The sequence below is a fragment of the Oncorhynchus kisutch genome, linkage group LG28, assembly GCF_002021735.2.
Source record: "Oncorhynchus kisutch isolate 150728-3 linkage group LG28, Okis_V2, whole genome shotgun sequence".
Lineage (NCBI taxonomy): Eukaryota > Metazoa > Chordata > Actinopteri > Salmoniformes > Salmonidae > Oncorhynchus > Oncorhynchus kisutch.
The window spans coordinates 9,560,361-9,573,369 of record NC_034201.2 but is presented as its reverse complement, the minus strand read 5'-3'; the positions used below and the strand labels follow the sequence as shown (position 1 = coordinate 9,573,369).

Below are 13,009 nucleotides of genomic sequence, written 5' to 3'. Positions count from 1 at the left end.
CTGTAAGGTTGCAAGATTGAATCCCCCGAGCTGACAAGGTACAATTCTGTCGTTCTGCCTCCGGACGAGGCAGTTAACGCACAGTTCCTAGGCCGTCATTGAAAATAAGAATGTGTTCTTAACTGACTTGCCTAGTTAAATAAAGGTGTAAAAAAAGCAACGGCCAAATTGGTTGGAAAACTTAATCTGCCCTAATTAATCGGCCATTCCGATTAATCGGTAGACATCTAGTATGTACAATCTACAACAGAATGCAGCACATGACTGAAAAGAACCAATTTGCTATTTACAGCATCAGCGCTTGCTCTGGAAAGACAGTGGAGAGTGGAAAGGCAGTTTGCCAATTAACTTACAAACAGAATTCACCTGAACGATAACGAAGAGGTAGGTGAGAAGCCTGACCACGTAGACAGGGGTGAGAAGGTGATGAAGCGTACTTCATGAACTGTAACCGAAAAAAAACTGCCATTTGGAAAGTTTGAGGTGAGGGAGAAAGTGTGGTGGAACAACAACATTGTTAGCATTGTTCAGTATCTTGCTAGCTGGTTCGAATTATCCGTTAGCTAGCCAGATAAATGTTGAGCAACATTAGCCAACTTAACTGATCAAATAATTGAGTTTATGGTGTGAAAATTAGTTGGCTAATAAAGTCAGACAGCTAAAGTTAGCTAGCTAATGTTACATCAGATGAGTTAACATTTAGTAACCTAACCAATTCTCTATAGTATTAACTGGTATGCAACTCCTTGCCATTCCTCAAGTTATAACGTGTTAGATGCTTACTGGACCCTGGCAATCTGTGTGAAATGTTAACTCGTTAACTAGCTAACGAACTACTATCTGTGAACTAATGTTTTCCCTCTACAGTAAGTGGTTAATTTTCGGAATGAGAGAATTAGGTGAAATTGAGGTGTTGCTTGTTAAACAAATGGATTCAGGAATGAAGTGTAGCTGGAGCTGGGCCTGGCTTAAGCTGGATGCCACTAAAGAGTTTAAAGGAACACCACACACTTCCATCTTTCCCTCTTCTTCAATACAGTGGATAAAAGGGGTATGCCAGGTGTACTCTCTGCCTGAAAGAGATCTATTATGCTGGCAAAGGGTATCATGCTCTGCTGGCACATTGTACAGGGGAACAGATGTCCACAGGCAGAAAGTGTATAATGTACACTGTAGCCCAAAGACATAGTTGTTGTGTTGAACTTGACCTTAACATGTGTGAGTGAGGGGGGGGATTATAATTTTGTATATCTGTGACCTTTATTTTTGCGCACATGTAGCCTTGTGCACTTGATTGATGTCTACTATAGTGGCCACTATAATAGAGCAAAAATACAATGCCTGTTTGTTTCATTCTATTTGTACTTTAGAATGTTTTTTTTCCCGAGTGCAATATGTAGATGTGTGTGTGTGGTCACAAGCGTTCTATTATAAAGGCTGTCATGGCTAACAGCAATATTAGTGTTTTGTTTTTTTCTCAAGACTTGTCATTTGCAGTAAAGTCTAGGCAACAAATAAAATTTGATTGCTTTCTTTGCATTTTTTTTTGTTGCTGTGAGTTAGGTTCACATGAATCACTTATTTTATACACAGAGACTGATCATATTCTTTGTTTAATTAGCTAAAACCTGAATTTCCCCCCTAGCGGGCATTTGTTTTGCATGTTTCAGTGCAAAAAAACAGTGTCCCCTTTGGGCCCTCACTAGTTTACTACTTTCAAGTATTTTTACTTAAGTACTTTACACGACTGCGGTGGGGTTATGGTATGGGCAGGCATAAGCTACTGACAACGAACACAATTGCAATTTGAATGCACAGAGATACCATGACGAGATCTGTGACCAACAGATGCATATCTGTATTCCCACTCGTGAAATTCAGATTTCGGCCTAATTCATTTATTTAAATTGACTGAATTCCTTATCTGAACTGTAACTCAGTAAAAACTTTGAAATGTTGCGTTTCTTTTTGTACTTTGTAATACACTGAAAAACACATCTAGCATTGCTTATGGTTAAAGTGCCATATTTATTTGAAAGAAGCATTTTAAGGACAAAGAATATGCTGGATCTTCTTGACTTGTGGTATAGGAATTATAATGTCCTTTTGTCCAGAGGACAACCTAAAGTAGCTGTCTAGTTGACAATTGCAGACCCTGTAAAGCATCTCAGCAAATATCAACTTGTCTCAACCCAATGTAACCATGGTGACGTAGAAGATCGTTTTTTATGAGCCTTCCGGACTCTGTGATTGAATGCGACAAAGTGAAAGCAGAGCCCTACAGTATCTGTACTTGGCTACTGCTGACTGAATAGCTGTAAAACTGCCTCAACCCCCACTTCCTCTTCGCTCTGTCTTCAGGCTTTTCTCATTGCTGCAGTTCACTTTCCCTTCAGAGGTGCTCTGTTCCCTGCTCTGGAATAGTGTCTCTTGCTACTACTCACATATCATCAATGGAAACCAAGCCCAAATTTTATTAGGCCTGTTCTAGTTCCCTTAATAGACCCATTTTGTTACATTCATCCATTGACGACTCAAAAAGGCTTTGGTTTCTCTTGCACAAGACTAAATTCAATGGTGTTGGCCCGGAACAGGCTCTGGCAACACAGTATGCAAGGATTATTTTGTCTTCCTCAAGAATTCTGCCTTATCTGTATTATTACCATTTGTTTTTAGAGGTGTTGTGATCAGTTCCTGTAGGTTTGATTGGAAGTGAACTTGTACCTGATGCTATTGATTTAGAATACCATCAGGTCAGATGGTTATGAAAGTGTCTCAGATTCATTACTCAGTCGCTTGGTTCCTGTCCTATTTTGGTGAGTGTCACGAACCGGCTCAAAGTTCGTAACAAAAAGGGAGACAACGTGGAGATAAGGAATAATATATTTATTAACTGAAGTAAACTAAATACAGTTAACAATGGTGTGTGTAGTCAGTAACCAGTAGTGTAAGTGAGTTGTTTCGTGCATAAATGTGATAATGAGGGGTTTTGAAAGGTGCCAAAGCAAACAAACAAAACGGGCACAAAAATGACACAACCAAAATCTATCAGTGTCTGCATGGAGAGAGTCGTCCCCCCCCCCCCCCCCCCCCAATGAATGGGGAAGAGGTGTATTTATCCCGGGACCATTTTGCTGACGACCCTCCCGGCTCCGCCCACCGACATCCTATTAAGGAAAATGAGCAAAGGTACAGAATACGGCAGACAGAGTGGGAGGGTCGTCACAGTGAGGTACACACTGGGTGTTTCTCAAAATACATACTACCATACAAAACGGAGCACGGAGGTCTCTTTTCAAATGCGTACTCCGTTTGTACATATGTTGAAGCATGCATTTCTGCAAGCTTCAACGGAAAGTGTGCAGAGAAATACAGTACCAGTCAAAAGTTTGGACACCTACTCATTCCAGGGTTTCTTTATTTTTACTATTTTTTACATTGTAGAATAATAGTGAAGACATCAAAACTATGAAATAACACATATGGAATCATGTAGTAACCAAAAAAGTGTTAAAAAAAAATCACAATATATTTTATATTTGAGGTTCTTCAAAGTAGCCTACCTTTGCCTTGATGACAGCTTTCCACACTCTTGGCATTCCCTCATCCAGCTGAATGAGGTAGTCACCTGGAATGCATTTCAATTAACATGTGTGTCTTGTTAAATTACATTTATTGAATTTCTTTCCTTTAGCAGCTCAAATAAGTAAAGAGAAATGACAGTCCATCATTACTTTAAGACATGGTCAGTCAATCCAGAATATTTCAAGAACTTTGAAAGTTTCAAGTGCAGTCGCAAAAACCATGATGAAACTGGCTCTCATGAGGACCGCCACCGGAATGGAAGACCCAGTTCATTAGCGTTAACAGCACCTCAGATTGCAGTCCAAATGAATGCTTCACAGAGTTCAAGTAACAGACACATCTCAACATCAACTGTTCAGAGGAGACTGCTTGAATAAGATGTTCATGGTCGAATTGCTGAAAAGAAACTACTACTAAAGGACACCAATAAGAAGAGACTTGCTTGGGCCAAGGAACACAAGCAATGAAAATTAGACAGGTGGACATATGTCCTTTGGTCTGATGAATCGAAATTTGTGATTTTTCGTTAAAACCGCCGTGTCTTTGTGAGACGCAGTGTAGGTGAACGAACAATCTCCACGTGTGGTTCCCACCGCGAAGCATGGAGGAGGTGGTGTGGGGGTGCTTTGCTGGTGACACTCAGTGATTTATTTAGAATTCAAGGCACACTTAACCAGCATGGCTACCACAGCATTCTGCAGTGATACGCCATCCCATCTGGTTTGTGCTTAGTCCCACTATCATTTGTTTTTCAACAGGACAATGAAATAACACACCTCCAGGCTGTGTAAGGGCTATTTGACCAAGAAGGAGAGTGATGGAGTGCTGCATCAGATGACTTGGCCTCCACAATCACCCGACCTCAACCCAATTGAGATGGATGAGTTGGACCGCAGAGGGAAGGAAAAGCAGCCAACAAGTGCTCAGCTTATGTGGGAACTCAAAGACTGTTGGAAAGCATTCCAGGTGAAGATGGTTGAGAGAATGCGAAAAGTGTGCAAAGCTGTCATCAAGGCAAATGCTAGCTGAGAATTATGAAAACTTTTGCTTTGTGTTATATCTTGGTTTGTCTCTATTGCCATTGTCCTGGCTGGAAGAAGGTTCAGTGAATTGGAGGTGCAGCGTGAGGTAATACAGTAGGACGAGTGGGCATGCTTCTCAAATGAAATGTTTGATGTGTTCTCCACACTCTCGGCCTAGGAGAATGCGCTCGGCGCATGAGTGTGGAGCACTGTAGTATGCATATTGAGAAACACCCACGGTCTATATCTCCTCCCCATGGACTATATGGGGCATGTTCTCACTCTCACATCATTTCTGGGGTTTGTTTTAGTGTCATCAGTCATCGTATCCATAAGTATTTCTAGTGCCTTCAGAAAGTATTCAGACCCCTTTTACTTTTGCCACATTTTGTGACGTTACAGCCTTATTCTAAAATGGACAAAATTGATGAGAGAAAAAAACAATCTACACGCAATACCCCATAATGACAAAGCAAAAAACGGAAATATTACATTTACATAAGTATTCCAACCCTTTACTCAGTGCTTTGTTGAAGCACCTTTGGTAGTGATTACAGCCTTGTGTCTTCTTTGGTATGATGCTACAAACTTGGCACATCTGTATTTGGGGAGTTTCTCCCATTATTCTCAGAGATGCTCTCAAGCTCTGTCAGGTTGGATGGGGAGCGTCGCTGGACAGCTATTTTCAGGTCTCTTCAGAGGTGTTCAAGTGCCAGGTTTCCTGCAGATCTGACGCTTGGCAATCAGGACAAAGAGTTCAATCTTGGTTTCTTCAGACCAGAGAATCTTGTTTCTCATGGTCTGAGTGGCCTTTAGATGCCTTTTGACAAACTCCAAGCGGCCTGTCATGTGACTCTTACTGAGGAGTGGCTTCCATATGGCCACTCTACCATAAAGGCCTGATTTGGAGGTGTGCTGCAGAGATGGTTGTCCATCTGGAAGGTTCTCCCATCTCCACAGAGGAGCTCTGGAGCTCTATCAGGTTCGATTGGGTTCTTGGTCACTTCCCTGACCAAGGCTCTTCCTAGGACTGCTCAGTTTGGCTGGGCGGCCAGCTCTAGGAAGAGTCTTGGTGGTTCCAAACTGTTTTCTTGAGGACCTTATTTGCTGCAGGAATGTTTTTGTACCCTTCCTCACATTTATTGAAAATGAAACACTATCTACTTAGATATTCACACTCAGTGGTGGAAAAAGTGCCCAATTTTCATACTTGAGTAAAAGTAAAGATACCTTAATAGAAAATGACTCAAGTTAGTGTCACCCAGTAAAATACTACTTGTGTAAATGTATTTGGTTTAAAATATACTTAAGTATCAAAAGTAAATGTAATCGCCAAAATATAGTTAAGTATTAAAAGTACAAGTATAAATCATTTCAAATTCCTTGTATTAAGCAAAGCAGACAACCATTTTCTAGGTTTGTTTTTATTTACAGATAGCCAGGGGCACACTCCAACATTCAGACATAATTTACAAATAAGCATGTGTTTAGTGAGTCTGCCAGATCAGAGGCAGTAGAGATGACCAGGGATGTTCTCCTTATAAGTGTGTGAATTAGACCACATTTTCCTGTCCTGCTAAGCATTCAAAATGTAGCGAATACTTTTGGGTGTCAAGGAAAATGTCTGGAGCAAAAAGTACATTTTCTTTAGGAATGTAGTGAAGTCAAATAGTAAAGTACAGATACCCCCCCAAAAAAGTATTTTTACTTAAGTACTTTACACCACTGTTCACACTCCTGAGTCAATACATGTTAGAATTAGAATCACCTTGGCAGTGATTATTATTATTATTTGACCCTGCTTGTCATATATGAACATTTGAACATCTTGGCCATGTTCTGTTATAATTTCCACCCGGCACAGCCAGAAGAGGACTGGCCACCCCTCATATGGTTGTTCCCCTCTTGGTTTCTTCCTAGGTTCCAGCCTTTCTAGGGAGTTTTTCCTAGTCACTGTGCTTCTATGCCTGCATTGCTTGCTGTTTGGGGTTTTAGGCTGGGTTTCTGGACAGCACTTTGAGATATCAGCTGATATAAGAAGGGCTTTATAAATACATTTGATTACAGCTGTGAGTCTTTCTGGGTAAGTCTCTAAAGAGCTTTGAACACCTGAATTGTACTATATTTGCACATTCTTTTGAAAATTCTTCAAGCTCTGTCAAGTTGGTTGTTGAGCTTTGCTAGAAAACCATTTTCAAGTCTTGCCATTTTTTTTTGAGTCAAAACTGTATCTAGGCCACTCTGGAACATTCAATGTCTTCTTGGTAAGTAACTCCAGTGTATATTTGGGCTTGTGTTTTAGGTTATTGACCTGCTGAAAGTTGATTTGTCTCCCAGTGTCTGTTGGAAAGCAGACTGAACCAGGTTTTCCTTTAGGATTTTTTTTATGTGCTTAGCTCCATTCCGTTTATTTTTATTTTAAAAATTCCCTAGTCCTTGCCGATGACGCGCATACCAACAACATGATGCAGCCTCCACCATGCTTGAAAATATGAAGTGTGGTACTCAGTGATGTGTTGGATTTGCCCCAAACATAACACTTTGTATTCATGACATAAAGTTCATTTCTTTGCCAAATGTTTAGCAATTTTACTTACATTTTTTAAAATGTAACTAGGCAAGTCAGTTAAGAACAAATTCTTATTTACAATGACGGCCTACCACGGCCAAACTCTAATGACATTGGGCCAATTGTGCGCCACCCTATGGGACTCCCAATCACGGCCTGTTGTGATAGAGTCTGGTGATGCCTCTAGCACTGTGCCTTAGACCACTGCGTCACTCAGGAGCCGTAGAGTGCCTTATTGCAAACAGGATGAATGTTTAGGAATATTTTTTTTGTCTGTACAGGCTTCCTATTTACTCGGTTGTTTAGGTTAGTATTGTGGAGTAACTACAATGTTGATCCATCCTGTTTCTTCCTGTCACAGCCATTAAACTGTAACTGTTTTAAAGTCACCATTGGCCTCTTGGTGAAATCCCTGAGCAGTTTCCTTCCTCTCCGGCTACTGAGTTAGGAAGGATGCCTGTATCTTTGTAGTGACTGGATGTACTGATACACAATCCAAAATATTTAACTTCACTATGATGAAAGGGATATTCAATATCTGCTTTTTTTTTATACCCATCTTCCAACAGGTACCCTTCTTTGCGAGGCATTGAAAACCTGTCTGGTCTTTGTGGTTGAAATTCACTGCTTGACTAAGGGACCTTACAATTTTCTGTATGTGTGGGGTACAGAGAATAGGTAGTCAATAAAAATGTGTTAAATACTATTGCACACAGTGAGTCCATGCTACTGTCACAAACCGGCTTGTAGCCTGTAACAAAAAGGAGAAATGTATTTATTAACTAAAGTTAACTATAAACAAGTAACAATGGGGTGTGTAGTCAGTGGTTGCGTGCATAGATGTGTTGAGAGGTGCCAAAGCAAACACACAAAACAGCTACAAAAAGGCCATAACCAAATTCCAACAGTGAGTCTCCTCAATGAATGAGGGAAAGGTGTATTTATCCCCAGGACACACCCGAGCCCAGGTGTGGCCCATTTTGCTGATGACCCTCCCGGCTACGCCCACCGACCTCCTAATAAGGAAAACAAGAGCAAAGAGAATTCGGCAGACAGTGGGAGGGTCATCACACTACTTATTAAGTGACTTGCTAAGTAAATTTGTACTCCTGAACATGCCACAACGACAGGGTTGAATACTTACTGACTCGAGGCATTTCATTTTTAATACATTTAAAAAAAGTTTCTAAACATGATTCCACTTTTTATATTATGGGGTTGTATGTGTGTGTGTGTGTGTGTGTGTGTGTGTGTGTGTGTAGGCCAGTGACAATCTCAATTTAGTACGTTTTAAGTTAATTCTGTTACACAAAAAGTAAAGTGGTGTAAATACTTTCTGAAGGCACTGTATACTTTATTTCTAATTAAGTTATTAATAGTTAAACAAAGCAAACATGGTAATAAATAACCAGACCGTATAACACATTCTGCTAGTTCAGTTCACAATACACAAATTAAATGTAGTTTTATTTGTTGAAGGTTGTTAATCTGTGGCGTCCAGTTTGGACCGATTTAAAAAATATATATATATATATTTCTATTTTTAATTTTTTACAATCAATTTTAGTCATTCTGATACGCAATAAGCATTTAGAATTGTTTTAGTTCATTCAGAAGATTTGCCTTATTAGGAAGTAAATGCACCCTTTGAATGTCTCAAGGATTCCAGCCATGCTGTCAACTGTAATTCATGTGTAGGAGGGGGAATTGAACAGTAAAGACCAAGGCTACTTACGTAACTAAGGCCTCATAATGTGACTTTGGCCTTGTTCAGTACACTTGAGTTCCTTTAACCTGTTCTTGGTCTGTGGCCACCAATTCCTACCTCCTTTTATTGTGGTCTGGCAGGCAGGCAGGGTTTGTGTTGGCCCAGTAACCACAGCAGCACGTGACCGGCAACTCTCAGGAACCCCTGACCAACACTGAGGCTCCACACACACACACACACACCCGTCTGTCTGTGCAGGCTGGAGGAGAGTTCTGTGTCTACGCTACAGACAGTCATCTAAGGTCATAACCGATCACCTAAGGCAGTGGTATTCTAACTTTTTTTAGCAGGGACCCCATTTTCTTGTCCCCACAAGAATTTCTCCCGACCCCACCCCAAATCTAATGACAAATCTAGATTTTTACATCAACAAATGACCTTCAATTCATTACATTTTAATCTCTTATCAAAATGAAGAGACCAATAAATGTGTACTCAGTAATTTTTTTCTTATCTTTCTCAAAAACCTTTGTATATTGTCCCATACAATCTGTGCTTTTTAATTTATTTGTTTCAACAACAAAAAAATCTAAAGTTTCCCTGACTTTAAATACCGCTGATCTATGGTCATAGTGTTTTCTATCGTTCTTTCCTCCTAGATGTAAATGCATTAAAGAGAAGTCACCATATGGACAGGAATTGATTGCATTCAGTGTAAAGAATAGCTTCGTTATGTGATGAACTCTTAAGACCATGCAGCCCTGCAGCAGCATGGATTATTACTGCTGGTCTAGAGAGTGTGTACCCTGTGGGTTTCCTTTACATACAACACCTTTCCTCTCCAGCCACAATCTCACTCACACATTTTTACTGTTAAGGCTAGCTGGCCATTTTACAGAGCTGTTAGTCTGATGCCTATGGGAATGGTTCTCTTGTTAGCCTAACTGAAACCACTTTTATTCAGACTAATCGCCAGCCATGTTTTGATTACAATTGGGCTGTCAAACTTTTCCGTAGCCAAACAATGTCAATTGCAAGAGCAGGACATTGTTTAACATTCAATGTAGTAAGGCAAACACTCATGTATGTGTGTATATGCTGAAATGAAGCTGATGTAGATGCTGAACACTTATCTGTTCTGTTTGTCTGTGTTCAGCTTCCGTTTGAGAAGGAGGTCTACTACATTCAGCATTCCATGCTCTACCTGGTGCCGGTATACCTCTTCAGGAAAGGAGGTACGTTCCACCTTATTTTGCACTTATGAAATTCTGTGCTCTGATGTCGCCATTCCATGGGTGCTTCACTAGAAATTAAACCATCTCGAGTTATTCATCACTGCTACCTTAATTCAACCAATCGAAACCCTTCTCCCAGTTGTGAGATTGTTGCACTGACAGAGGCGGAGACCTGGGGAAAACTGACAGACTGCCATCTAGTGTAGAGATGCCATTCTTGCAACCAGTTTCAAGTTTCATGGTCACATGCATAAGTACATTGAAATGCCTTTCTTGCAACCTATAAACCCAACAATGCAGTAATCAATAACAATGTAGTACTGTAAGTTAAGGTGGAACAAAAACACACCAATAAAAATAGAACACGAGAGTTTATTTTTTCTTTATTTAACCAGGCAAGTCAGTTAAGAACAAATTCTTATTTTCAATGACTGCCTAGGAACAGTGGGTTAACTGCCTGTTCAGGGGCAGAACGACAGAATTGTACCTTGTCAGCTTGGGGATTTGAACTTGCAACCTTCCAGTTACTAGTCCAACGCTCTAACCACTAGGTTACCCTGCCGCCCCAATTAAGCATACTTTATACACGGTCAGTTCCGGTACCATAGGTACGATGTGCAGGGATACTGGAATGATAGATATGGTGTGTGTGTGTGTGTGTGTGTGTGTGTGTGTGTGTGACCAATGATGAAGTGACTGTGTGTCCTTTGCGTACGTGTGTAGGGCCATGTGAGTGTGCAGTGCAAAAATTAAATACAAGGGTCAACTCCAGTCTGTGTAGCTATTTAGTTAGCCATTTTGCAGTCTTATGGCTTGGGGATAGAAACTGTTGAGCCTGTTAGTGTCAGATTTGATATACTGGTATCGTTTGCTGTGCTGAAGCAGAGAGAACAGTCTATGGCTTGAGTGGCTGGAGATTTTCCCGACATTCCTTTCACACCGCCTGATATAGAGGTCCTGGATGGCAGGGAGCTTGGTCCCAGTGATGTACTGGACTGGCCGCACCACCCTCTGTAGCGCCATGTAATCGAGGGTGGTGATATTGCCACACCAAGCAGGGATGCAGCCAGTCAAGATGCTCTCAATGGTACTGCTGTAGAACCTTTTTGAGGATTTGCAAATAGTCTGGGTAGCCATTTGATTAACTGTTTAGGAGTCTTATGGCTTGGGGGTAGAAGCTGTTAAGAAGCCTTTTGGACCTAGACGTAGCGCTCCGGTAACGCTTGCTGTGCGGTAGGAGAGAGAACAGTCTATGACTAGGGTGGCTGGAGTCTTTTTTTTTGGACCATTTTTAGGGCCTTCCTCTGACACCGCCTGGTATAGAGATCCTGGATGGCAGGAAGCTTGGCCCCAGTGATGTACTGGGGTGTATGCACTACTCCCTGGAGTGGGTCTAGGGTGTCTGGGATGATGGAGTTGTGTGCCATAACCAGCCTCTCAAAGCACCTCATGATTACAAATGTGAGTGCTACAGGCCGGTAGTCATTGTGGCACGAAGCCTTCAAGTTCTTGGGAACAGGAACGATGGTGGTAAGCTTAAAACGTGTGGAGATTAGACTGGAACAAGGAGAGGTTGAAATGACAGTGAATATGCCTGCCAGCTTGCTGTTCTGTGCATGGCCTCAACACCCTTGTTGACATTCCATCATTTAAAAAAAAAAGATGTTTAACATCCAAAGCAGAACATATAATATGGTTACGAATAAGAGGTAATCATTTACCTGACAACAATTCAGAAGAAAACACTATGGTGGCCTGTGTTGTTCAAATTAGTTCCCCAACTGACAACAAAAGTCTGGACTACAATTTGAACGAAGAGAATTGAAAGAGCTCTCGATCTGTGATTTACTATTTCTCTCCAATAGAGTTAAGCTAAACTGCTTAAAATGTGACCACTTTAAAGAAAATCGACAAGATCACAAACACCCTGGCTCCTAACAAATTCACACCAATTTGGAACAACCGAGTCCGTATCATACACGTATGTGTAACATATCTTTGAACATAAGGAAGGATTCATATCCCTAAACAATAGGGGTGGGCTGTCATAGCAGTTTGAATGTGTTGTAGATGTATAAATGAAAAATTGCTTTCCAAAGAGCTGGGTGGAGGTGAGCTAAACAACACAACTACAGTGCAACCAAGCCCATAGCTGTACTGTAGAGGAGTTCACAGTACGTTATGACTTCATGTTGCCTAGTGGCAACATCTGTATTTGATAGGATACTGCTCTGTCAATTATACAGTGGAATTTGTGAGTCACTCTGCCCCGAGTCCCAAAAGCGGGGAGGGGAACTCCATGTCTATGCATTCTGCTCCAATGGCTGATGTGAAATGGCAGTGAGACAAAGAGAGAGCTCAGAGTCCTAGCCAAGCTCATGATGACTCGGTGATAAGGAATCTCTGTGTATCTGGGTGTCTGTACTGGCTCTCTGTGCATTGTGATGGTAGAGTGCTATCTAGTCCACTGGGCTTTGGGTTGAGAGCAAGCGAGGGAACAATGAATGGAGGGCTTGTTCCCTCAGCTCCCCTCTCCACCCTTCCACTCTGTTCCTGCCTCTGTGCTGCTGTCTCTCTCTGGCCCGGACTTAATTGACTCTGTCTCCACTAGAGCACAGGGGTGGAAAAATGCCTCAACACATGGACCTGTTTTCAATCAATCCTCTGTTGGAGACACCCACAGGCTCAGAGAGAGGAGGAGGGTTACATGGGGATCTAGGGGTAGGAAGGGCCTCATGAATGCAAAGGCTCCATGTGATTATGCTTGCGAAACAGCAAACAAGCTCGACACCACCATCCCTAGTCAGCACTGGTTTTGAACGAAGTGGGAAAGCATGGTCTCTTGAAGAAAAATATCCACTGCCAGCTGTATTCTTTGAAGGGGGGGAGT

General features: G+C 41.5%; 1 protein-coding gene across 1 annotated transcript in view; it reads left to right on the top strand.

The window, feature by feature from the left end:
• The window catches only part of LOC109873403 (transmembrane protein 164), a 54,380-nt gene that overhangs the window by 33,047 nt on the left and 8,324 nt on the right, over positions 1-13,009 (top strand). The window contains exon 4 of the mRNA XM_020465059.2: positions 10,041-10,119. Within this exon, the coding sequence (XP_020320648.1) occupies positions 10,041-10,119 (79 nt within the window). The remainder of the gene's footprint in view (positions 1-10,040; positions 10,120-13,009) is intronic.